Raw genomic sequence first — 26,706 nt, forward strand, 5'->3', positions numbered from 1 at the left:
ATTATATGTAGGGCAATCTGTCTTTAAATAGGGATAAATTACTCTAAAAGAAATGAATCCTATAGTTTTTCCTTCAACTTAAGCATCTTGTTTAAATAAACTTCTTGTTTAATTAAATAACTATGTAGAAAGTAACAGTGCTAGTTTACTCTTTTCTAAGCACAGAAAGATTATAAATATATTTATGACAACTTTTCAATTACATTAAAAGGTTATAAGGCAACAAACACAGAATATTCTTTCTGAAACACCCAGGTTTTATACTGATTACAAAAACTAACATAGCCAATGCTTACTGACAGCTTATTATATATATTAGATAGTGTGCTAGGCACCTTACAAACCTTATAGCTTATCTAACCCTATGCCATTAGGATTCCCATTTTACAGATGAGAAAACTAAGGCTTAGAGATGTTCAATAACTTGCCTAAGATGAATTTTATTTGCACTGATATCTCTTTCCTATTTACCAGTCACATAGTAGCTAATTAATAACAGACTATATTGCCTGGCTTTTTCGATGATAATTAAGAAGATACTTATTTTAACTATAAAATTAAAAGATATATCATGGTGAAACCAGTAATAGGAATTCTTGGAGAAATATGGATTTTCTGTAGTTAAATTTGTCATAACTAGCTGAAGGGTAAGTAGATCACTCCAGTTCTTGATGAAATTCTTTGTGAAATGTATTAATCTATTACTGTAGACTCTAAGAAATGATTTAATGGTTGATTACTGAAGATTGTGCAGTAACCTGGGGTGATCATTCTGAATGTTCTCACTGTATCCTTAGAAATTCTCGGTTTGTGTGTATACTGATTTGTAATTTCTTGTAGAATGAAATTAGAAAATAATTTAGAATTGGGGCCTATTTTTCTTACAGGAATTTTTCTTAGTACACTTTTATTGATGTATACATATGCAGTATATATAGTTCACATATAGCAAATATAATGTATTTTTATATAATATTATACCATATATATAATATATATTAGATTTTTTGGTATAATATAGACCCCTATGTATATCATTATGTATATTAGTTAAAATGTAAACTAGTTAAGAAAACATGATGTTTCAGAGCTGCAGAGAATTTTTTCACGTGAAAATCACATATTTTCATTCAGTTTCTTCAATAAATTTTTTTTTTTTTTTTTTGTGGTACGCGGGCCTCTCACTGTTGTGGCCCCTCCCGTTGCGGAGCACAGGCTCTGGAGGCGCAGGCTCAGCGGCCACGGCTCACGGGCCCAGCCGCTCCGGGGCATGTGGGATCCTCCCGGACCGGGGCACAAACCTGTGTCCCCTGCATCAGCAGGCGGACTCTCAACCACTGCGCCACCGGGGAAGCCCTCTTCAATAAATTTTTGAGCAGACACTGGTGGGTGCTGAGGATACAGAGGTATTCTGAAACAGATATGGTTCATACTGTCATGGAACTTATATAGTCTGTCAGGTTAAAGGCTTTAATCATATCTCAGTTTTTAGATAATTAATTTTTTTTAGATAATTATTTCTGTATTTTATTTTCTATTTTAAAAACTGTTGCAGAAAAATGTTTATTCATCCTAAAAGTGGATTTAACAAGTTTTTCCCCAATGTATGAAAGTCTGTCTCACACCAAAGTACATGTTCTTAACCAATATATAGGCTTAGATCAGAAAAAAACATTTCAAACAATTTTAAATTATTGTAAGAGATCAAAAAGCATCTTCTAAAAAAAAGTTATTATACTGTGAATACAGTGAAAACTGTAATTCAAATTAAATAGAAAGTACTAATCAAATCTAAGAAACCAACCCTCACATATGACCATGTTTCAATGCACTAGTTTAAGAAAAATTCATCAAGTTATCATAAATGAATTCAAAACCTATAAAGCATTGTATGCTATTTGAGTACAACTTATCCCTAGGTAGTTTGCTTGCCATTTCATAAATAAAAATTTCTAAGTCATTTATGGTAGCAGAAACAAGAAATTATAATACTACAGAATACCAACCAAGGCACCAGCTGCATAAAGCATTGCTTGATCATTAAGAAAATCTTTCTTTGCAGTATGATAGCAACTGTAAGCCAAATCATAATGCTGCACCAAAAAACATAAGTCAGCCATTTTTCTGATTTGAAGTTCTGGAGCTTCTGGTGGATACCTGTAAATACAAATTAAGTTAAGAAAGGAATTTACAATTTATGACCTTTAAACCATTAAATATTATAAAATGTCTAAAAAGATGCCCAACTGTCCAAAACATGAGAAAAACTGATCCTGTATGGTAAGAATTCTACCTCCAAGGAGAGAGCGTCATTTCTCAAAGATATTTGGAAACAGATAGTTACATCCTTATTTATATAATTTATATCCCTATACTGAGAACTTCTCAGCAGGAGGCAAGCATTTTCTCTATTGTCAAATTATGAAGTAAATAAATGATCAATTCCATGTGACTCACCTTTATGTACAGCAGAAAAAAAAAGAAAATCTAAAATGGATTTTATTTTCCCCTAAAACAGGATTTTATATTAAACAAAATTTCTAAATATATGCCATGTCTTAGAATTATTAGACCTCAATACTTTAATATAGTTATTAATGAATACTTAATCTAACTCCATCTTTTTACAAATAGGAAAATAGACCTAAAATAAAGTGACCCTCCTTATTGTTTATTTTTAGATATCCAATTACTTATAGTTTTTTAATTTAATATAATTTACTTATGGTCACTATTCTTATCTACCCCAGCTTTGACCTATATGAAACTAAGAAACTAAAGAGACAGTCATTTTTTGCAGAACATCATATAGTCAAACACTAATCAGAGTTAAATACAGAAAAACTAAAAACAATAATATTTTACTCACAGCAATCCAGATGTATTTTTTAGCTCATTAATGCTCTTTTCTGGAACTTTACTGCCACTAAACCATTTTTTAGTTGCAGAAAATAAAGATCGACTCAAACCTTTTCTTGATATTAGCTAAGAGAAAAGATTAAACATATTGACAAATATAACAATTTAATATTTTTCTTTTACATACAAAAGAAAAAACTCTAAATAACTAAAGTTTTAAGAGTGAGCAAATGTGCATTTTAACATTGATTTAAAGAAAACTGTCCAAAATGCTGACAAAATCCCTAGTGAAAATAAATAAGCCTCTTCTAGGATTTAACAGAATTTCATCACTGATAGTAATGTTAATAAACCCTAATATTGGTCTATTTTTCAAACAAAAACTTCAATTCTTTAAATAACTTATACTACTATATTCTCAACTTTACTATTTACTGAAATTTTTTAAAATACTAGTGCAAATAATTAAATCTTACCTGATCATTTAATTGCCGAATTGTTTTCTCTATATGTGGCAAGAGGCCCCGAAATGTGAACTCTTGTATAAACTGTCGAATTCTATCATGATCAGTAAGGGTTAAACATGCACCATGAATAATTCCAGCATTTGCTTTCTTTGTTTCATGTAATGATGAAGCAGATTTTACATGATCTGGGCCATCAATGCTGTTAGAAGAGTCACCAGATGGGTCCAATTGAAGCGGGTGAGTTCTAAAGTTGTTTGGTAAGCCATCTACTGAAAAACAGATCTTTCTTTTACTCTCAGAAAACAACAGAAAATTGTGATATTACTACTATATTACTAAAGAAAAGAAAGAATGTTGGAACTGTTTATCTTCCTGTATTTCTTAAGAAATCTAAAACAATAACATTAAAGTGTTCCCCCTAAAATTTTAGGACCTGGGTTAATACCTGTTACATGTAATAGAAATTTTTTAATTCATGTAAAGAAATGAAGAAAAATAATGTTAAAATATAAAGAATTATTTTTAAATAGCATAACTAACCAATAAGAAAATTTATAACAAAAAATTTTTAAAGCTATCACTGTCTAAACTGTAATTTAAAATACAAAAATAAAGCTCTCAAAATCATGTGAATTGGGGGAATTAATGCTACACATAATATCTTCCCTTGCTTTCTACCCAAAAAATTTTTTATGAAGCCTGATATATTACTCTTAAAAAACAAATTTTTAAATGTCAAAAAACATCAAACTCAAGTAACTCAATAAAATCTTCAGAGGAAAAGCTAACCTGTCCATTATCTTTTTTCATCATGAAAATTCCCCCATCTTTTACGTATAAAGATTTAACAACAGTGCATATTTTCAATCAAAAGAGAAACTTAGAGAAAGTATATCAAGACCTTTGACTTCGTTATCTAATCCATCCAATGAAAGCAAGTTACTATCAGAATTCTTATTTGAAGTTATAGTACAAGGGCCATCTTCATATGATTCCTATCAAAATAAAATTTAAACAGCATTAATGGTTATATTTAATCATGTTTAAGATACCATCAAATTCATCAACAACTATGGTAAATCTCATTTTTTTTTGCTACAGCAACTCTTTTCTTCCAATCCTCCAAATTCTTAACTTCTTCCATGTATCATATTCTATCACTTCAATCCACACCTACTATATTCTTAAATTCTGTTTCACATGCAATCTACTATCCTAATTCTTCTGAATTCGAGTTACTTCTATCTCAGTTTTTCTGTTTATATGTGATATGCACATGCTTATATGAAACCTCTATATATATCTATGTAAGGAATAATGGCAAGACAGATGGACTACTAGAGTCAAGCGGGGTAAAAAAAGGATGGTATGGAATCTGCTGGATCACAGATGCAGCGTTAATAGTTTGGAGTGCATTCTGAATACACAGAAGTGTTTTGGAGAAATATCCAATGCAAAAAAAAAAAAAGAAAGAAAAATATCCAACGCAACGTTTACTTGTAAAAAGGGCACTGATTTCAGCCAACAAAAAAAACTTTAAAAATACCCAGACTACTCCATAAGACCACTAATACTATGAGGTATTATTCTGAGTGCCAAATTTTGGGAAAAATATGTAAACTAGAACTTAATAAGAGGAACGTGATCAGGACAAGAAACAGTCTAAAAACAACATTTAAGAAAGAGTTGAAAAAACAGTATATTTAGCCTAGAAAAATATTTTAAAAGACATGAAAGCTATCTTGTATAATTTGAAAGTTGTCTTAATGGAAAACTGATATGGTCCCTATAGGATTGAGTACAAGCAAAGGGAGAAAAATTCTGGTTGATCCTCAAGCTGCTCAGACATGGAACAGGTCACCTGAGAAGACAATGAGTACTTTTACTAGATGAGGTCATTTATAGGTTTAAAGGAAATTAAAGCATTAGAACAGGGGTTGGATTTGACAACCTTTAAACTATCCTTCAATCCTGGGCTTCTAGGATTCTAAGCTGTAGAATTTCTATAGCTCTGTCTTCTATTAAAAGTTCTCCAACTGGACAATCTTACTTATTATGTTCCCTTTCCCAACCTAAGATGGCTGGATTCTAAATTGAATATTTCAATACTATTCCTATTCTGAGTGTGGCCCTGAAACATCATTTAAAGTTCCTTCACATCCAACTGGTTCTTTTCTCTCAGACACCTTTCCCCAACATTATCTTAAAGAAGGTCAACAATTATCTCAATATTAAAGTGAATAAAACTGGATTAAAAATTCCATATATAAGAAAGAAAAGGCAAATAAACAGATTATTAAACAATATTTATATTAGAACATCAAAAACTACATGAACTTTCTAATTCATATTTCTTAAAATAATATCACATCAAGTACATAATGTAGTTTAACTGTACAAAATATAAATATATTTTCCATTTACTTAAGAAATCCTCTTTCTAAACAAAAAAAAGTCAACTCTTGATTATCTGAACTAAGCATAGGAACTTGGCATTTGACCACTACCAAGTGCCATAAAGTTCTACCTTAAAAGTTGGACAGAATGTGAAACCTTACACCCACACGCATTAGCCAACAGACAACAATTAACATTAGTCTAGAACTCTATATTAGAAGAGTTGATTAGGAAGAAACAAAACTTCCTGGAAATTCAAAAGAAAAGAAAATCAGAGGAAAGTTAGGGAAAAAAGCCCACCCACCTAAAAAGTATGAGCTCCAAAAGGTGGCCATAAGAACAGCATGTTGAAAATGAAGGAAGGCAACCCCAGAGCATGTGGATAATAAAGAATTGACTGTAAGCATTCATAATGAATTAAATGTACAAGCCAAGAATTCTATTCTCTACATGTTTGTTTAGTCAATCTAATTCAATTCTTAATGTATAATTCACTTTTCATCATTTTTTTTTCTTTTTTTTTTTTTGGCTGGGCCCCGCGTCATGCAGGATGGGATCTTAGTTCCCAGAGCAGGGATCAAACCCACGCCCCCTGCAGTGGAAGCGTGGAGTTTTAACCACTGGACTGCCAAAGAAGTCCCCACTTTTCATCTTTTAAGAAAACAATCAATTAACACTGATATTATATACCTGAAAGGTATACACATAAGGGATTACTGCAGTTGGTTAAAAACAGCTTCTGAACTACTGACTTAAGAGCTCACATACTGATGGATCAAAACTAGCCAGATTCCACAAAATAACTATTAGTAATTCTACAAATTCTACAGTGATACCATTAGCCATAAAACTGAAATACAGCTTTTGTAGTTTGCTTCATTGTTGTTTTTTACATATACCTGGTTTTGAATACTATTTTTCTGGAGATACTGACTCCAAGGATCTGGTATCTGTTCATCTGACGCTCGATTAGGTGTTCGAGAATTAATTTTAAGTAAATAGCAACCCTGAGTTCCATATTTCTGTTTCATTTCTTCATAAATTGATTCAGCTCTAAAATAAAAAATGGAAAAGTTTGTAGCCAATGGGGAGCAGACCTTAGGCAATAACAGATATTAAAATAATACAAAAACCATGAAAAATTAGTCCCCCCAAAAGAACAAAAAGTTAGAGGTAGAATAATTTAAAAAAACTAAAAGTTCATGATCCTAACTGAAATTTAGCTAGCTTGGTTATCACCTTAAAGCACAATTACCAAAGTATGCGTCATGGAATAAAATTTTGCAGGATACTCCTGTTAGTCAAACAGAAAGTTTTGGTGGTCAAGCTAGTTTGGGGAACTACAGTAAGCAAGCCAACCAGTTTCTTTTGCAGCAGACCACCTCAGAGCCTTCCATTTGCTAATATGTACTGTGAATTTCCAAAGAGTGGCTTCAAACTTATAGATCAGAAACTCTTTCAACTATGTGAACTAGTCTGCAGGAAATACAACTTTGCGAAATTCTGTCTTAGAGAACAGACATTTATCAAAAAATGTAAGTGCTAACATAAAAAAGTATAGCACCCCCCAAAAAATCACCTTTCACTGCTAGAGTTTACCCTTCCCTTAGCTGTCTCCAAAGGGACACAGTTCAGAGGAAGAAAAACGAGAAAACGCAAGAAAAGCAGCCAAAATATTTACTATATAAAAATCCTTGCAAAATTTATAATAGCTGGATCCATGAGCTAATCTCAGATACAACAAAAAGCACTTGATTTCCTTACTTTTAGTTAACTAGACTTGCTAGTTAGTGGCAGACAAGATACTTCAAATGGTAAGTCAGCCTAAGAATCAAACAGTACATTCTGATGGAAAATGAAATTTTGGTACATAGAGCTAACCTAATTTAAATAGCTTTTTTTTTTTTTAACCAAAAAGCACATGGATAATCCTATATCACATTCAAATGCAGAAGCTAATACTATACAAATAACAAGCCTAACAAATAATTAAATCATATTACACACTATAAAATGAAAGCTGGATAAATAAAATAGTTATAAATTTGTATAAACACAGATATAAGTATACGTGTATGTATATACACTCAAGTACAAAAAACTAAACATCTACTTGCTTTACCAATGACACTGCTAAGCATAAGAACCACTGATCTAATACTGCAATTATCACTTAAATATCCTAGTTATAACCATCCAATGTGGAAGATATATACCATATTCAAATGATAGAAACTAATTTCAATAGCCAGTTCAAATTATTTCTATTTATATAGTACACTTTATCCAATAGGCTACAGATTGTTTATGATGTCAAAAAAATTCTAAAGATTAGTAACCCTCAGAACAATTCTGTGGTCTTAGAGAGGAAAATTTATTTTAAAACGATGGATTGTGCTCATAACAAGGGCAAGAAATAATTATTTAATTGCATATCCTAAACAGCATTGAGATATCAGAGTAACAGTTTGAAACAACAGATTAATTTGATCCACATCTTGAACCAAAATTCGAAATAAACTGCAAAGCCACAAAAGTAAAATTGTTTTAATATTATCTTATTTTTCAAGAACTCATCTTTAAAGATATCTATTCTCTTATCCCAAAGATAAAAGGACTATGGCAAATCACTAATAATGAACATTAAAGGGAACATAAGAAAGAAGTGCTTGGATGTTTCTCAGACTGTGAAAAACATCAAGGCTAAATATATAGTGATGAGAAAGTGAAGAGTGGAAAAAGCAGTGCCTATAAGCCAGGAAGTGAAAAGTCAGAGGAAAACTGGGAAAGAGAAAAGAGAAAAAATGAGAAATAATATTATACAAAGTAAGAAATAACAGTGAAGACCTATAGGTATAAAATGGCAAGCACTTGTGGACAAAGATTACAATAATAGAGATATACATTGAAAGAAAATTTTGGGTAAGCATATGAAATCTAACATAAAATGATGTAGCTGTTGAATATAACTCCAAATAAGAGATATAGTTAAATGTTTTATTAATGAATTTTTACTTTCTTGGATGAAAAATATATCAAAAACTTAAGCCATGTCCAAATCAACATTAACTCATTTAACAGGAAATTATTTAAAATTTAAAAAATAAAAAAAGCTTACCTCTGTTCATCTCCTGCACTTACATCATGTAAAAGTACATAATATTTAAGTGTATTTGGTATAAACCACTTGGGGTAGGAATAATCATTGTTGTGCTGAATTCGATGCTGTTCTTGTGACAGCTTTGAAAACTGTTCCATAGGTTCAGCTTCACTAGACGATGTCACCAACATACCTTGTAAATCATATTAAGGTAATTATCACTTATCACTTAATAATAAATATTATCCTATTAATATAAACTTTAGGGAGATATTTTTTGAGCTAAAAAAATCTGATTTTACAGGTTTTCCTGCAAGCATAAAACATTGATAATTTCTTCAACATTTCTAAGTAATTCAAGGTTCTAAATAGTAAAGCTATTTTGTTGGTAGTTTTTTAGATCATTTATATATGTAATAAGGAAATCCATGAAAAAATGGACAATATGAAAATTGTGCAACTATCAGCATAATGAAAAATTCTGCTGAATCTTGCTTCTCTCCATTCCATCTCACTGTGATCTCATATTCTATCCCATCTCAACTTTTCACTGTAACTGCATTAAGGAAATGAAAGTCATAACTGTCAAAGTAGGTTAACAGCTATAAAACAGATTACTAAAAAAAATGGATAACTTTTTAAATATGAGCTTTTGCATAAGCGATTAATTTTGAGGCAATCAGCAAAAGCAGTTAACACCGACAGTTTACATTTTTTCTTTCTAAAATAGCTTAAAAACATATTAAGCATGAAATTTTCAAGTTGGGTGATAAAGAAAAATAACCAAGCCCTTAGTATTCTTATTTTTTAATCAAAAATTAGTTACACTAGTCTTGTATCTAGGATGCCATTTAACAAAGAAAGCAATAAAACTTGTAGCATCATCAATAAAAAATAATTTCTCCATCTCTATATCCTCTCAACAATTTTGCCTTCATATAACTCTTTCTGAGATTAATAACTTCCAAAACATTTGATTTTAAGAGAACATAAAAGTCAAAGGATACATGCTAAATAGTGGTTCAGAAATTCATGATCTGATGCTGGCATCGACTGAAGAAAGGTCTCTCTGTAAGACTCAAACCATGGAGTAGTAGCTAAAATTAACAATAAATAAACCAGTTAAAAGTCCTCAGTAGAATCAGTTTACAACAGACAAAATTTCAAGTCCATTTTCCTAAAAGATATGAAACATCATTTCTAGCAATACACAAGCATTTTTCACTTTTGCTTTAAGATGCATATGTGATGTATGTGTATAAGCCATACACACAAATATATTCATACATGGCAGTATATATATTTGCAAAAATAAAACTGACCTATTCCTAAACCTACCCAATGATCCCACAGCTTACTTATTAATGCTTTCAATATTACCTACATGAATAATCAGATTTTAGAACTAAAGTTTTGTATCCCTGCCACTAGTCATGTTGTCATAAGTAGCTCCTTTTCATAAATGGTATTATTTCCGAACAGTGGTTCTCAACCAAGAGTGATCATGACCCCCAGGAAACATTTGGCAATGTCAGGAGATACTCTGAGCTGTCACAACTAGGGATAGGGAGGGGGTGCTACTGGCATCTAGGGAAATAGGTCAGGAATGATGGAATGATGCAGTACAGCCTAGAATGAGGAGAACAAGACAGCACCCCCCGACCCCAGCAAAGAATTATTTGTTCAGAATGTCAACAGTGGTGAGGCTGCCAAACCCTACTTTATAATTTGATTACTTGAGTATGATAGCAACTAAACCTCTTCAAATGGAATTTCAAAGCATACTTACCTTATAATCAAATACAAAGACGTGTGTTTTCACTTTTTGTATACATGTATATGATGTTGATTCTTAAAATTTCAAATCTCTCTTGCTCCATGCTATGCATTTTACATTAAAACTATTCTAATGTTAAAAATTTGAATTTAGTTAAACTTAGTCATTTCATTAGGTTTAAGCAGATTATCTAAATCACAGTTTTACTAAAAGGATACTCCATTCCTATTTACTTATGCTGACTATAAAACCTTGTGTACTTTTTTGTCTTATTCTTAGAATCACTGAAAACACAGCAAGTATATTTTCTGTTTACATTATAATACTACATTAAACGACTGGGAAGGTTGAAGAAAAAAAGCTATTCATTTTGACCGAATAACATATCCAACCTGGTGCCATATATACAAAAAAACTTTAATTGCAAAAATGCCTATGAGAATAACCCACATATTGTTTAGGAGGGCTATTACAAAAATCTCATGTTCATTGCTATAGAAGAGGAAAAAGATTCCCAGAAACAGTACAATATATATGAAAAGTGGCAAAAATCAGAGAATGAATGACAAGGATTAGTCTGTTAAAACAGGAAAGCAATTTTCTTACCAACCAGTAAATATATCTTCCCGCCAAATGAATCAAAATTAGTCTCTAACTTGAAAATTAGTATTAACTTTCATTTAATCCAATGCCAAGAAAATATAAAGATTAGGTAGTGAAAATTTTGGTTAAAGAAGAAGGAATCTCCACAGATGGGGGAAATGACTTTATCAGCTTTGATTATTTTTGTTTGTTGCTTCAATGATGCAACATTAACAAATTATTAACAAATTAACAAATAACAGTAAGTTGTAGACATATGTAGACAAACAAAATGTAGACATATGAAAAGGGGTTTGTTTCACGGTGGGCTGGGGAGTTCTGAATAAACAAATTAGGTCTTCCAAAACAGCTATCCTTTGCAACACTATCTGGAATAAAAGACTAGAAAACCTACATGTCCATCGGGGGGGACATTAAATGGAGGCACTATGCAGCTTTAAGAGAAAGGGGAAAATCTCTATATATTACTATGAAGTGCTCCCAGAATACATTAAATGAAAAAAGACAACAGCAGAGAAGTATACATTTTTGTGAAAGGGAAGAAGATACAGAAAGCCACACATGTATTAGCTTATATTGTCAAAGAGGAATAACAGAAGGATAAATGCCACCAACAAATGCCATCATGTATCAGAGAAAGAAGAAAGAACAGATAAGAAAGGGGAAGGGCCTGAACAGAAGGTAGACCTCTGCAAATGTACCTTGTTTCACAGTTTTGACTTTGGAACAATATAAATGTCTACATAACTAAAATTAAAAAGAAAAATAGCAAGTACACACATGCAGGAGTTCTTAAACAGAAATAATACTTTCTAAATACTGGTGCAAGAAAACACTCGGTACTCAACAAAGAATATAAGGAGCACAGGAAAATCTTCTAAATGTATATGGCAGAAGTGGGTTTTATCCTTCAGGTAGGTCACATTCAGGTTGATGAGGTAAGTTTTTCCCTCAGCCACATGTTTCCTTGAAGGGCTAGAAGTCTCCCTTTATTTTTCTTACATGTCAATAAGTCTAGGGCATCCTTCTTTTTTGCTTTTTCTAGTGACATTTTTGAAGAAAGTGGAAAAAAATAGTTTATTAATTTTTTTAATATTAACAAAAGACTAACATTTAGTGACAATTCTCTTCCCTTAAAAATTCTCTTGTACTTATTTTGGGATGAAATCGGTATTTTGCTCATACTCCTTTCCATCTCTACATGTTCTTTGGTTGGAATTGAAACAGCAACCATGTTATCCTACCAGTTCAAGTTTCTCTATGCAGAATGTACTTTTCCCTTGGTAAGAAGGGTAAGGAAGGCAGCTAAGAGCTGAAAAACAACATAATGCTCTATATCCTCCACTCACACTCATAAAATGCAGCCCTCTCTCTCTCCCCATTTCTTCTTTGTTCCCTTCTTAGTGCCAGTAGCTTCAGACACAGTTACTAGTGTTCCAATACATACCTAACAAGGGCTGCCGGCAGTGAGCTAGACCTAGAGCAACTCTGGTCCTCTTTCTACTGAAACCAAATACTATCACTAGAAATCCCAAACCTGCCAGTGAAAAAGACTGACTACCCTAAACATAAATGTCACCTGTAAATCACATATTTTCCCTTTCTAATCATTCACAAAAGTTGAAAGTACCAGAAAACCACCATTCAGACTAAACAAAATAGCACTAAGAAATATTACAAATTCCACACAATGTTGTCACTTAAGATTATAACTTTAGATAAACAGTAGTACCAAAACTTAGTATATTTCAGAATGAAACTATTCAAGTAAGGAAAAGAAATCAGATAATCAGATGCTGTATAATTATTTAATTCTTTAAAATACAGTTTCAAGGTCAAAAATACTTGACAACACAGTGATTATCAGAATATATGGTTTAATTCAGAGTATCTTAGACTACAAAAGCACCAACAAACTAAAACCAGAACTCATATAAAATTTATGAGCATTTTGCAAATCAAATAATCTTAAATAATATGAAGAGCTAAGAAATACTAACCTTGTATTTTAACAACAACCTTGAGAACTATCCTTGAAGAGAATATTTCTAATCAAGTGTTTTCAGAAAAATCAGCAAAAATCAAAGTATTCTAAAGAGATGAGAGTCATGATTACTTATGCCCAATTATTAAATTTCTCACACACCACAGGAGAAGACTTTTTAAAACAGGTTGTCCTTTATTGAAACTATATTCCTTTTAACCCTCAGTATATCGGGAAAAATAGTCACTGCATTTACTATCTGGATCTAACTGACCCTTGATATTTTATTGTATTTTTAATTCAGTTTACAAATTATTTACAGAATTAACAGTAAAACCATAACAAACTTTTTAATAAATTTTAGTAAAGCGAACTCAAATTGTATTCCATATATTCCCCATTTTAAAGATACATGCCTCAGTCAGGCAACGTTTTTTGAATGCAACTAACTGTTCATCAACTATCATGCACAAACCTAGAACACATCCATCATGTAAATACCAATTCCAGATTCAAACACATCTCTAACAACTTCTAGTTTATCATTACTTCTGGTTCTTCTTGCACTTGCATAGTCAAGGTGCAATATTTTGGAAAAATGTGATGGCTCATATTCGCTGAAAAGAAAAAGGTCATTCTATTTGCTCCATCACTGCAAAACGTTTTCATTCTTTAGACTTCTAAACAGCAAACAGAACGATCAAGCTAATAAATTTTTTACTTCTACATCATCTAATTCTTTCAGATTACCTTCATACACATACCTGCTTTCAGCATTTGTCCACTTACAAACTGTATCAAGTAAATTTTGTTACACAAACTTATGATCATAAAAGATGAAAGAATACGGTCACATGTCCTTTAACAAAATGGGATGGTCTAGGTTATCATCTCAAAATATTGTGTGAAGTCTTTTCTGCTAAATTAGTGATTAGCTGGATGAAAATACTGTATTTTCTTTTTGTTCTTAGAAATACATTGTTCACTCATCAGTTCTTGAGCTTGAGGAAAATTGTCCTGGATATTGTCATCTGAAGACTCATAGACTGGGATTTCTGTATATGATCAATTTCACCATTGTCATCAGAGTCCAATAAAGTAGGTAGCCACTAGCCACATGTGGCTAGTGGGCACCTGAAATGTAGCTTGTCTGACTGAGGTGTGCTGTAGGTGTAAAATACACATAAGATTTCTAAGACAATATAAGAAAAAGAATAAAATTTTCCATTTATTACATTTCAAATGATAATTTTTTTGTGTGTATATATATATATATATATATAAACTGGAATTAAATTAAATATATTATTAAAATTAGTTTCACCAGTTTCTTTTTACATTTTTTTTTTTCGGCCACAATGCGCAGCTTGTGGGATCTAGTTTGCCTACCAGGGATTGAACCTGGGTGCTCGGCAGTGAAAGCACAGAGTCCTAACCACTGGACCACCAGGGAATGCCCCCTTTTTACATTCATTATTGTAGCTACAGAACACTGAAAATAATGTAAATGGCTTACATATTTCTATTAGACAGTGTTAGTCTAAAATGCTATACGTCCGGCTTCCCAGATGGCGCAGTGGTTAAGAATCCACCTGACAATGCAGGGGACACGGGTTCGAGCCCTGGTCTGGGAAGATCCCACATGCCGCGGAGCAACTAAGCCCGTGCACCACAACTACTAAGCCTGCACTCTAGAGCCTGCGAACCACAACTACTGAGCCAGCGCACCACAACTACTGAAGCCCACGCACCTAGAGCCCGTGCTCCACAACAAGAGAAGCCACCGCAATAAGAAGCCCACACACTGCAACAAAGAGTAACCCCCGCTCGCCGCAACTAGAGAAAGCCCAAACGCAGCAACAAAGACTCAACACAGCCAAATATAAATAAATAAATAAGCAAATTTATATCTAAAAAAAAAAGAGTAAACACAATAGGGACTTCCCTAGTGGTCCAGTGGATAAGAATCCGCCTTCCAATGCAGGGGATGCAGGTTCCATCCCTGGTTGTGGAACTAAGATACCACATGTCGTGGGGCAACTAAGCCCACGCAGCGCAACTACTGAGCCTGCACACCACAACAAAAGATCCTGCATGCTGCAACGAAGATCCCACGTGCTGCAACTAAGACCCAACGCAGCCAAATAATAAAATTTAAAAAAAAATTTTTCATTGCCTTAAAAAAAAAGTAAACACAATAGACAGTAGGTGATAGGATAGATAAAATTATCTCCGTTTTAGAAAAATGAGACAGAAATGCTAAAAACAGCAGTAGCTGAATGGAAAAAAAGATAATAGGCAAGGAGTGGAGTGTAAACAATCTGGAACAGACCACCACAGGAAATAACTGTATATAATGAAGATTCTTTCAATTCCATTGTTGTGTCTTTCCAATTACTGTACTAAGGAACACTAGCTTTAATTGACCAATCTGATGAAGAAAACGTGGCACTGTTAAGCCAAGCTTATGAGGTAAATATCTAACGTGTATTTCATAAATAGAATGCATGAAAAGTATGATGACTCACATTAATGGTAAAAACTAGAAGCGTATTTCTAGACAAACAGAGAATTAATCTTATTTACAATGGATAAAACCACTCTCATATCTCCAAAGAGAAGTATTCTGTTATAACAATCTTATTAAAATGAATTCAGTCCTTCATATCACATTCCCAGGCTTCAAGACCAACATAAAAATAAAGCTAAAGGGAGGTGCGTTAAGTAGCAGGGAAAGAACTTGAACAAACTGTTTTCTTCTGTAGTTTGTCCTAACCACTTGGAATTCTTTTTTAAAATCTGCCTAAGGAGTTCAGCTATAGTAATGCCTCCACCCACTTTTAAAAGCAAATGGCACTGAATCTTTCCTTATGTGGAGATGTTGGCAGGGACCTGAGAATGTAAGTAATATAATTAGATAAAATTTCTCACAACTAAATCATGACCACATTGTTCCTATAAACTATCTATACCAAACAACTTTAATAAACTATAAAAAAATAAATATGCCAATCCCTAATATACAGCCAACCAGACATCGGATTTGAGAATCTTTCTCTAAAGATAATTAAATGACCCCAAATAATTCATAGTGAGAAGGGACTTCCTTGGTGGTCCAGTGGTTAAGACTTCGAGCTTCCAATGCAGGGGGAGTGGGTTCAATCCCTGGTCACGGAACTGAGATTCCGCACTCTGCGCAGTGCGGCCAAAAAAAAAAAAGAACTGTGAGTAATAAAAACTGGGCAACTCTCAAGCCTATTCACAGCCTTACCACCCAATAAAGAAGTCCACAAGATGACAAACTTTTTTATGCCCAATCAGGGTTATAATACCTCAATTTGAAATAGAAAATAATGCCAAAGGCTCACCAGACATTTAAGGAAAGTTTCCAACATGAAAAAGAGAACAAAACAAACTGAAAAATAATACAAATGAAAGAAAAAGCATAGGATAGAAGAAAACTTAAAGACTTAAAAGAAGCCAACAACAATTTACTAATATCCTTTTCAGACATTCATTCCTCAAAAATTTTACCTTTCACACAACTTTTCTCAGGAAACCGCTGGAGATCCTTCACCAAATCAACAAAATACACCAAAAAAGATATGAATGAGAGGCTACAGAAAAGGGAAAGAAATCTCCAGAAAGGCAGCAGTGGAGCAGGCCTTGGAAAGCAACCAGACCACGACTGAGTAGAACAGTGTTTTGAAACTTTTATTTCATTATCTCCCCCCATGAGCCTTTTTAGACATTTTTCTAATTGATCATTCTCCCCAAAGAATACTTAAAAATATTGTTAGATACTTAGATATACTGTGTATCCATTTACAGACTGCGGTCCTTTGGAGAGCCACAAACCATTATAATATCTAATATTTTTGTTCCCCAAGTACCAAATTTTCACCCCATTGAGGGATGGTATCATTCCCCATAGAGAATGCCTGGAGTAGAAAGAGAGAAGACTTCAGGAAGGAGATCTTAATAAATGGATTATCTCATAAATTAATCTGTCAAGGGGAAAATCTTACTGAGTGAGAGGCTATTAGAAGTCTGAGGGACTAGTAAAAAATAGAAAGAACTCTGGGCAAGTTGTTTTTAAAAAGGCAATTACTAAATACTGAAAAAAAAAAAAAAAACAAGAGCTGTATAAGAATGAACTGAAAGCCCAACATTCGGCTCAGCAGTGAAGAAGTGAATACTCAGTCACAGTACTGTAAACAGTGAGTATTAATCAAAAATTATAAAAACTGCATTAGGGAGATGGAGGAAGGGGAGTAATTAAGCTAAATCTTCATCAATTATAATGAGAAATCAATAAATAAAAATTTTAATTAAGCCATAAATAGCCATATAAAAATATTACTTAGAAACACGAAATGAATACCAGAGAAAAGAGTTGGTGGGGCAGGGGTGCAGAGAGCAGATCAACTGTTGCTTGTTCCTCTCAAGTCTTTTTAGCATTATGTCTCTGTGTATATATCATTCTGATAAATTAAATTTTTTTTATGTTATAGGTATATAAACTTTGGAGGTTAGGAAAATATTTTCAGTATAGAAAAAGATAATTTTTTAAAAATATGATAGTTAATCCTTCTCTGTGTGCCCCTCAGCACTTTGGCATATTGGATATGCCATATCTCTATTACAACATATTGTCATCTTAAGATACCATAAATTCGAATGTATTATAATTATTGACCAGATATATGACTAATATATGAAGTTATATATAGCATCTCATTCATCTCTGATCTCAATGCAAAGCATACAGTAGGAAATCAATAAATATTTGTTGCATGTATAATAAAAATGTTAAAGTCCCTATAAAATAGAATCACAGGATTAAAGGTCTAGAAGAGGCCTTAAGACGTAATCTAGCCAATTCCTCTTGTTTTCAAAGAATAAAACTGATTCTGAATAAGTGACTTATTCAAGTTATCCAATTAACTACTGGATAACTCTGGCCCTTGATTCATTGCCCTTCACATCTCAACATGAATTTTCCATTGATGACAGAAATAGTTCAAATTCCACTGCTTTCTCCCAGAAATCTGCAAATTTTGCCTCATGTTGAAAACATGTTATGCCAGGAACTGCTTAAAATATGTATCCTGAAAATGGATTCTTTTGATTTACAAAGATAACCATAATCTTCTAAACTTAGTCTTATTAAGTTAACTTGCCTTGCTGGAATTAAAATGACAGAGAAAGAAGAAAAATTATAAACATTTAAACAAAATAAATCTACAAATACTTCTAAGCATACAAGTGCAACCAACTAACTTCAGGATTTAAAACACGCCACTTAATTTCTCTTTGTATGTTTGGAAAAATCTTTAAATATGCAATTAGGAGGTGTTAAAGTAATAGATTATGAGTTATACTGATCTAAGATTATTTTATTAGGCTGCTAAAATATCCTAATTAGATGATGTACTTCTCTTTTTTTTTTTTGGCCGCACTATGCAGCATGCAGGATCTTGGATCGAACCTGTGCTCCCCTGCAGTGGAAGCGCACTGCCCTAACCACTGAACTGCCAGGGAACTCCCAGATGATGTACTTTTAATCTTTCCCCTCTAAAAATCTATCCCATGTCTCCCCATTAAGTCTTTTTCATACTGAAAAAGAGTCACACCAACCACTGCTAACTCACTTTACAGAGTATTACATAATTTTACCTACCAAGCCTATTATGAAAACATTTATCTTTCAAATCAGATTAAGATCAAATATTTATTTATATATTATAAACATTTCCTCCACTTAGCACTAAGCAAGATAAAAAATATAATAAACTTAATGCTTTTTATGTAATCACAGTATTACTTAATGTCACAAGAGAATAGTTTTTTATCTACTGTTAGTTCTTTCATTCAAGAAATATTTATTATGCTTATGATCTAGGCATTACTTTAGATACTAGGAATAAAATAAAGAGCCAAAGTTCCTGCCCTCAAGGAGCTTGTATTAACTTTACAATTAGAACTACAAAAAAAATTTTTCATTATGAAAAAGTAAAGTGAAATCACATAATTCATAGTTATTTGAATGGCTGCCTGCTTACTTGACTGTAACCTCCTTAAAAGCAAGGGCTTTTTTTTTCAACATTGTATTTCCAGGCTCTAGCACTCAGCAAGCACTTAAGTGTTGAATGATTTCCAAGTTACAGAATTACCTTTTCTAATAAAAAGAAAACGTCATTTTAAAAATAATAATAAACCTTATTACATACCACTGATGTTGAGGTCGTAATCTCCTGCCGTAATCACATTTGCTACTAATCCTTCTGCTGGCTGACTGCCAGAAACAACATCATTCAAAAGCTTCCGAATGGCTCCAGGCTGAGGTGGTTGGGTGATAATGTTGCTTACTGCTATCTTCAAGTTTTTGATTACGTGAAGCTGATTATTGGGATCTCTCATATGAACTTAAAAAGAAAAAAGAGAAAAACTTGAAATTACTTCTGTACAAAGCATAACAGGCCAACTATTACAACAATAATAAACTGGGTTAATGGTTTATAGAGGATGCTCAATTTGGAAACCAGAAATTCCAAGTGGAACAGTCTTCGAGAATACAACCAACTTACAACATTCCATTATACACCAAAAGGGCAAGCTAAACAGTCTAACCTTCCTCTCCCACAATGCTACTGCTCACAACTACTCTACTCTAGGTCCTTTCCTTCCTCTTATGTTAGAGTTGCCAGGGACCAACTACCATCCATACCAAATGTCTAATTCTCACCTCCCCCTAAGACTGGTCCACGGCAGTGTGAGGTCTATGGTATCAACACTGAAAATAGGAAAAGGGAAGAAAGGGAATTAAATGCTGTCTGCAGGCTTCCTCTGCTTCTCCGATAGCGATGCCTCCATTCTCAGCCCCTATTCTAGTATCATAAAAATCAATGCCGCTCTGGTGCCGGATGTTGACAGTGAGGGGAGGCTGTGCGTGTGCTGCAACAGGAGGTATATGAGAACACTCTGTATTTTCTGTTCAGTCTTGCTGTGAACCTAAAACTGCTCTAACAAATAAAGTCTATGAAAAAGAAAGAAAGGAAAAAAAAAAAACAATGCCCAGATCCCTTCTCCTAACCGAATACCTCCTGCCTCCTCTCTGCCTTGGCTCAGTCTATGGGATTTATAACCAGTGGTTCAGGGCTTCAAGGCCAAGGAACAGGTTCTCAGGCAACTGTAGCAAGACAGTGTCCACGGTGCACAGAAGGAAATGTGAGCGTATTTTTTCTCATAAATATAATAAGACAAGATGATTAGTTGCCATGGTACTATAAGAAGCAGTCCACTGTATTGATTAAGGGCCCAACTTTTGGAGTCAGACTTTATTTGAAATTCCAACCCACCACTTATTAACTGGGTTACCCTAAACAACTTTTAATCTTTCCCATGCTCAATTTCTTCATCTATAACATATAAAGAAAGTAATGTACTTCACAAGGTTATTTGAAGGATTTAGGTGAGATATTCTTAGAAGACACAGTAAGTGTAAAGCACTCAGCACAAGCCTGACACATGACTGTATAGTTAAGATGGAGGCAGCACGTACAACATACTCTATTTGAAGTACATCATGGATCATATACAAATACGAGGCACTTTTTGGAAAACTGACTTTGGGTACCTACCCATTAAAAATTGACGTTATTTTCACCAATGGAAAACACTTTATACCAAACTTTTAAGCTCAAGCCCGCCTACATTTTAAATAAAGTTACATCTGTTAAAAACTGTCTTCCTAAATTTCCTGTGTGTTCTGTTGACTTCTAAATCTTTAATTAAAAGACATTAAACAAAAATCTTTTTAAAATACTACATGTAGCATGAATATGTGTACTTGTATTGCAAAACTAAATATATGTACAGAAAGTATACACGCAAATTCCATTATAATGATTACCTATGATGAAAGAAGGAAAGAAATGGGACTGAGGAAGGGTAAAAAGGTGAATTCAGCTCTATCTATAATGTTTCTTTTTAAAGGAAAGGAAAAGATACAAAGCAAATATGACAAGATTCATTGGCTCTAGGTAATGAGGACCTGGATGGTTCTTGTATTCTCTGCATCCGTCTGTAATTGTTTTCTAAATTATTTAAATAAACATATGCAGGCCTCTCTCCCTAATGAAACTTCTCAGCTGGTCTAACTATGAAACAGAGAGACCAAAAAACACAAAGATACTATGGTACATTTCTGATATTTTTCGAGTGTACTGTACAAGTAGTTTCCTTGAAGGGTTGATCCATAATTATCAAATAACATAAGTAGCCATGTATGTATTAAACCTCTTTCAAAATTTTAAATTGACTCTAGTATCCGGAAGTGTTAACACAAAAAGGTTATTCTAGTTGTGCCCTATATTCAGAACGGGTTAACCAGTTATTACATTATTAGTTATTGGGTAATCTTACTAATAATCCAGAAATTAGTTATTATGTGTGGCAGCCAGACTCTGAAATGGCACCCAATGATCCCGGTTATTTCCTGGTATATACTCTGGTGGAGTCCCCTCCCACATCCCAGGACTGGTATGTGTGACCAATGGAACACAGCAAGAACAATGGTATACTACTTTTGAGATAAGGTTGTAAGAGTTCAGGGCTCCCCTGGTGGCACAGTAGTTAAGAATCCGCCTGCCAGTGCAGGGGACACGGGTTCGAGCCCTGGTCCGGGAGGATCCCATATGCTGTGGAGCAACTAAGCCCATGCGCCACAACTACAGAGCCTGCACGCCACAACTACTGAGCCCATGTACCACAACTACTGAGCCCGCATGCCACAACTACTGAAGCCCACGTGCCTAGAGCCCGTGCTCCAGAAGAGACGCCACCGCAATGAGAAGCCCATGCACCGCAACGAAGAGTAGCCCCCACTCGACGCAACTAAAGAAAGTCCGCGTGCAGCAACGAAGACCCAACGCAGCCATAAATAAATAAATAAATTTATATATATATATATATATATTTTTTTTTTTTTTTTTTTTTTTTTTTTTGAGGTACGCGGGCCTCTCACTGCTGTGGCCTCTCCCGTTGCGGAGCACAGGCTCCGGACGCACGGGCTCAGCGGCCATGGCTCACGGGCCCAGCCGCTCCGCGGCATGTGGGATCTTCCCGGACCGGGGCACGAACCCGTGTCCCCTGCATCGGCAGGCGGACTCTCAACCACTGCGCCACCAGGGAAGCCCCAAAATTTATATTTTTAAAAAAAGGGTTCAGCCTCCATCTTGGGTTCTGATCACTCCCTCTGGGATAAGCTAATGTCATGGGGACACTCAGGGAACCTATGGAGAAGCCCACATGGCAGAGAATTGAGGTCTCAGGCCAGCATCCAGTGAGGAAGTGAGACTTGCCAACAACCATATGAGTGAGCTTGGAAGCGGATCCTCCAGCCCTAGATGACCACAGTCCCTGCTAACAGCTCCACTGTAACCTCAAGAGAGAACTGTCCAGCTAAGCCACTCCCAGATTCCTGAGAAACTGAGAGATAATAAATGCTTTTGTTTTAAGGTGCTAAGTTTGGGGGTAATTTGTTACACAACAATAGATAAGTAATATACTGGAATAGCACAAAACCATCTTAGTAAAGAGAAAGGCAAAAGCTAAGAATGACTGAGAAATGCTCTTAAATCACACACAAAAAATCCAAAGGTTCAGAATTAAATAATTATATTAAGGCTTCATTAAGATTATAATGTCACAAAAGGTGATGTTATGTATCATATAACATCTCAATTTCAGGGTGAAATTCAGCTCTATCATTACCTTACTTTTACAGACTACCATATAAATATAGTTTCTTGAATACTGTACTATGAAGCAACATTCCCCACTGTGCTGCCCATGGATTACCGGTTGCTCAAGATAGCTGTCTGAAAAATCAACTCCATGTTCAAATAAATTTGGGAAGTACTGGATTAAGTTTTTAAAAGGTCTCTTTACAGCAGGTGTTCCCAGAACTCTCCATATGCTGAATGACACTAATTCTCCCAAACACATGCTATATTAAGCAAACTTATTTGACCACAAAATGTTTCCAGGAAACATACAACTGGTGTACTACAGAACATATTTTGAAAAATAAAATAATGATATCTTTTGTTTTTATGTAGCACACACAAAACTTTACTGTACTAAAAAAAATTTTTTTTAAACTCAATTGCTTATAAACCACACCAACTCCCCCAAAACTCCATACACTTGCTTAAGAAATCTGTGAGTGCCACATATTTACCATTAGATATGAAATCAAAAATTCCTTTCCTAGAATTCAAGATCCTTCCTTATCTAGGTATTTTCCCTTACTATCCTGTACTCAATAGGGACTTCTCCCACTGTTCCCCCCAACCATTGAATCATAATTTATACCTTTGCCCATACCATTCTAACCTCATCCCTGTCTTCAACAGGGAATGCCCACCCTCTTCTTTTCCACCAACCGTCGACCTATTAAAGTCCAACTCACTATACTCCTCCCTTAAATCTTTTGCAGTCTACACAAGGAAAGCAGAGTACTGATTTCAGCCTCTATTCACTGCACTGTCCAATACAGGAGGCACCAGCCACATGTGTCTACTGAGTACTTGAAACATATCTAGTCCAAACTGAGATGTAATATAAGTGTAAAATGCACACCAAGTTTCAAAGACTTAGCAATAAAAAAAAATGCAAAATATCTCATTAAGATTTTTGTATATTTACTACATGTTGAAATGGCAACATTTTGGAAATATTGGGTTAAATAAGATATTACTTAAACTGCTTTCACCCATTTCTTTTCACCTTTTTAAATGTGACTACTAAATAAAAGTTATACATGTGATTCACATTATTTTACTACTGGACAGCACTGCTCCCTTGTGTGAATAGGTGATTCTAAATATTACCAGCAGATAAGACGACTTGATTAAGAACACCTTGTCTTGAATCAAATTGCCTGTTTTTAAATCTTTCCCACCTGTAAGACTGGACAAGTTAACATCTCTGGGCCTCAACGTCCTCAAATTTAAAATGGTATTAACGGTATCTACCTCATAGGACTCAAGGAGGACTCAAAGACAAATGCTACGTAAGTAGGTATAGGTGTTTGCATTATTATTCTTTATTAACAAAGCAGAAAAGAGCACACAGCTCAAAATCAAACGCACTGTTTTGTCTTTTAAGAATTTAAGAATGTAGCGCACTTTATTGTTTTTATTGACTTAGGACAATACTGGAGGAGGTGAGATGGATGGCTAAAGTACATGCTGAAGAAAATCCAAGAGTTCCCAATCTTTGCTTTATTGGATAGCTCTCTCTCTCTCTCCTTTAAATACACAAGTGAGGGCTTCCCTGGTGGCGCAGTGGTTAAGAATCTGCCTGCCAATGCAAGGGGCACGGGTTCAAGCCCTGGCTCGGGAAGATCCCACATGCCGCGGAGCAACTAAGTCCGTGCGCCACAACCACTCAGCCTGCGCTCTAGAGCCCGTGAGCCACAACTACTTAACCCACGAGCCACAACTACTGAAGCCCGCACGCCTAGAGCCTGTGCTCTACAAGAGAAGCCACCGCAATGAGAAGCCGGCCCACCGCAATGAGAAGCCGGCGCACCACAACAAAGAGTAGGCCCTGCTCGCCGCAACTAGAGAAGGCCCGTGCACAGCAACGAAGACCCGACACAGCCAAAAATAAATAAATAAATTTATTTAAAAAAAATAATAAATACAAAAGCAAACTTATAATGGAGATATTCTCCCAAAGAATACACGTGTGGCATGTAAATAAATAAATTTATGGCGCAGCATTTTTTTGTGTGAAGTCATAACCGAAAAACCATGGTCGTTGGCTTGACACAGCTTTATTATAGAACCTTTTTATTTTAAAGTTCTTAACACAGAACTTTCCCTATACTTTACTATGTTCTGTTTGCAAAGTACAGGTAAAGATATTGGCTAAACCACACTTGACTATTATTACACTTACTTTTCCCTAATAAAGAATCTAAAGCTGGAGAAAACAGGCAGCTCTTCTATAAAAGATATTTCTCCCGTTGATTAAACTTTTAACTGAAAAAAAAATTCAGGACTTTTCCATCCCTATAAATCATAACTCCAACTATCTCGATTAAATTAACTACAACTTGTCCTTATTTCCTCGTCCATTAGGCAAAAAAAGGCTGCTGCAAGTTTCATTAATTTTATAATTCTTTTTATTTTCTTGAGAGATTAAGTAAAATACTGGATCCCTAAGGAAATGTTTGAATTCTCAAAAGAAAAAAGTAAAATAACTGAACAGAACGCTTGAAGGGGATGCACCTCACTGCTAAAGAATATAATACTCAAAACAACTTTGAAAGCCCGGTTTAACTCCCAGGGGAAAATGATTCGTCGTCTTCCCCCTAAGACCTAGTAGTCTAACAGGGAGCATCTTCTTACCTTGCCCTACCTTGCAACTTCCTAATTCCCTCCCTGTGGCGGCTGAGAACAGTCTCAATGCCCTTCTCTGGGACTCACATTTTTAATTACCTAACAGTGTGGCTGGTCGGGGAAGTGCCTAGAAAAACTGGAGGTTAGGACCATGATGTCTTGACCACCTCACGGCCCCTCCTAAGGCCACCGGAGACACCGCGGGGGCCCAGCCCAACGCCACTCTACCGGCTCCGGGATGTAAACACCGCCCTTCTCTTCCCGGCCCGCCCCCCAACTTCCCTCTCCCGGCCCCAGCTTTGCGGGAGCTCAGTGAAAAGGGGAGACCACATACCCTCAGAAGTGAGGCGAGAGAAGGGCTTAAGCAACTCCGCGAAGCTAAGGTGATTGAGACGAGTGAGCCGCTCGGCTTCGTCGCTACACAGCGCGGCGACACAGGGGACGAAGGAGTCCGGGATGAGCTCCTGCACTGATTGTACACACTGGGCCATCACCGCGGCAGAGGCAGCAGCGGCGCCCGCCCTCCGGCCCACTCTCAGAGGCTGATCCTGCGGCTGCAGCAACTACTGCCTCCGCCCGCCGGCCTGGCCCGGCCCGGCTTGGCCGGGCGGGGCCCGACACTGAAGCCTTGAGACCAACAGAACAAACGCCGCCACCTCGGCTCCCGGGGCACCCGCCACCGACCCCTCTCCGTCACCGCCGCTCCTCAGCACTCGCCCCGGCGTCCTTGCATTCCACCCTGATAGGTGGAGACGCCAACAATCGCCAGTTAATCCTCCCGACGGCAAAGCGTTTGTCGCCGCCCGACAGGAACCGCCATGTTGGGGCCGAACCCTGACCCACCGGCGTACTTATCCCAGCAGCCCCCGCGCTCGCCCCTCACGTGACAGTGTTAAAGAAGATGGGGGCGGGGGAAGAAAGCCAGGAAGAGGGAAGTAAAAAGCGACCGAGGCCGGTCTGGAGGCTGGTGCCGGAAGTGCGACGGGTGGGCCCCCCCACTACTGGGCAGGGCTGGGGCGGGGCTACGAGCGCGGTGGGCGGAGCCAGGCGCGGAGGCACGCGGGGGTTGGCCTGGTTCTCGCGCACGTCCTTGGCAAAGCCCA

At 35.6% G+C, this 26,706-nt stretch overlaps 1 protein-coding gene across 9 annotated transcripts in view; it reads right to left on the reverse strand.

Moving 5' to 3' along the window:
* The window catches only part of TRAPPC8 (trafficking protein particle complex subunit 8), a 90,701-nt gene extending 64,269 nt beyond the window's left edge, over positions 1–26,432 (reverse strand). Inside the window, exons 1-10 of one of the 9 annotated variants that reach the window (XM_019930440.3) lie at positions 19,421–19,554; positions 13,204–13,294; positions 12,052–12,244; positions 9,831–9,920; positions 8,842–9,016; positions 6,623–6,776; positions 4,228–4,321; positions 3,336–3,595; positions 2,870–2,985; positions 2,007–2,157 (exon numbers count right to left, since the gene is read on the reverse strand). In XM_019930440.3, coding sequence (XP_019785999.1) covers positions 2,007–2,157; positions 2,870–2,985; positions 3,336–3,595; positions 4,228–4,321; positions 6,623–6,776; positions 8,842–9,016; positions 9,831–9,873 — 993 coding nt within the window. In that variant the 5' untranslated portion in view covers positions 9,874–9,920; positions 12,052–12,244; positions 13,204–13,294; positions 19,421–19,554. Of the gene's footprint in view, positions 1–2,006; positions 2,158–2,869; positions 2,986–3,335; positions 3,596–4,227; positions 4,322–6,622; positions 6,777–8,841; positions 9,017–9,830; positions 9,921–12,051; positions 12,245–13,203; positions 13,295–19,420; positions 19,616–25,937 lie in introns of those variants that run through there. The other 8 variants (XM_073790638.1, XM_019930438.3, XM_019930441.3 and 5 more) reach the window with 8 other exon arrangements.
* Between the last annotated feature and the right edge of the window lie 274 nt (positions 26,433–26,706).

This window comes from Tursiops truncatus, chromosome 13, assembly GCF_011762595.2.
Source record: "Tursiops truncatus isolate mTurTru1 chromosome 13, mTurTru1.mat.Y, whole genome shotgun sequence".
In the NCBI taxonomy this organism is placed as follows: Eukaryota; Metazoa; Chordata; class Mammalia; order Artiodactyla; family Delphinidae; genus Tursiops; species Tursiops truncatus.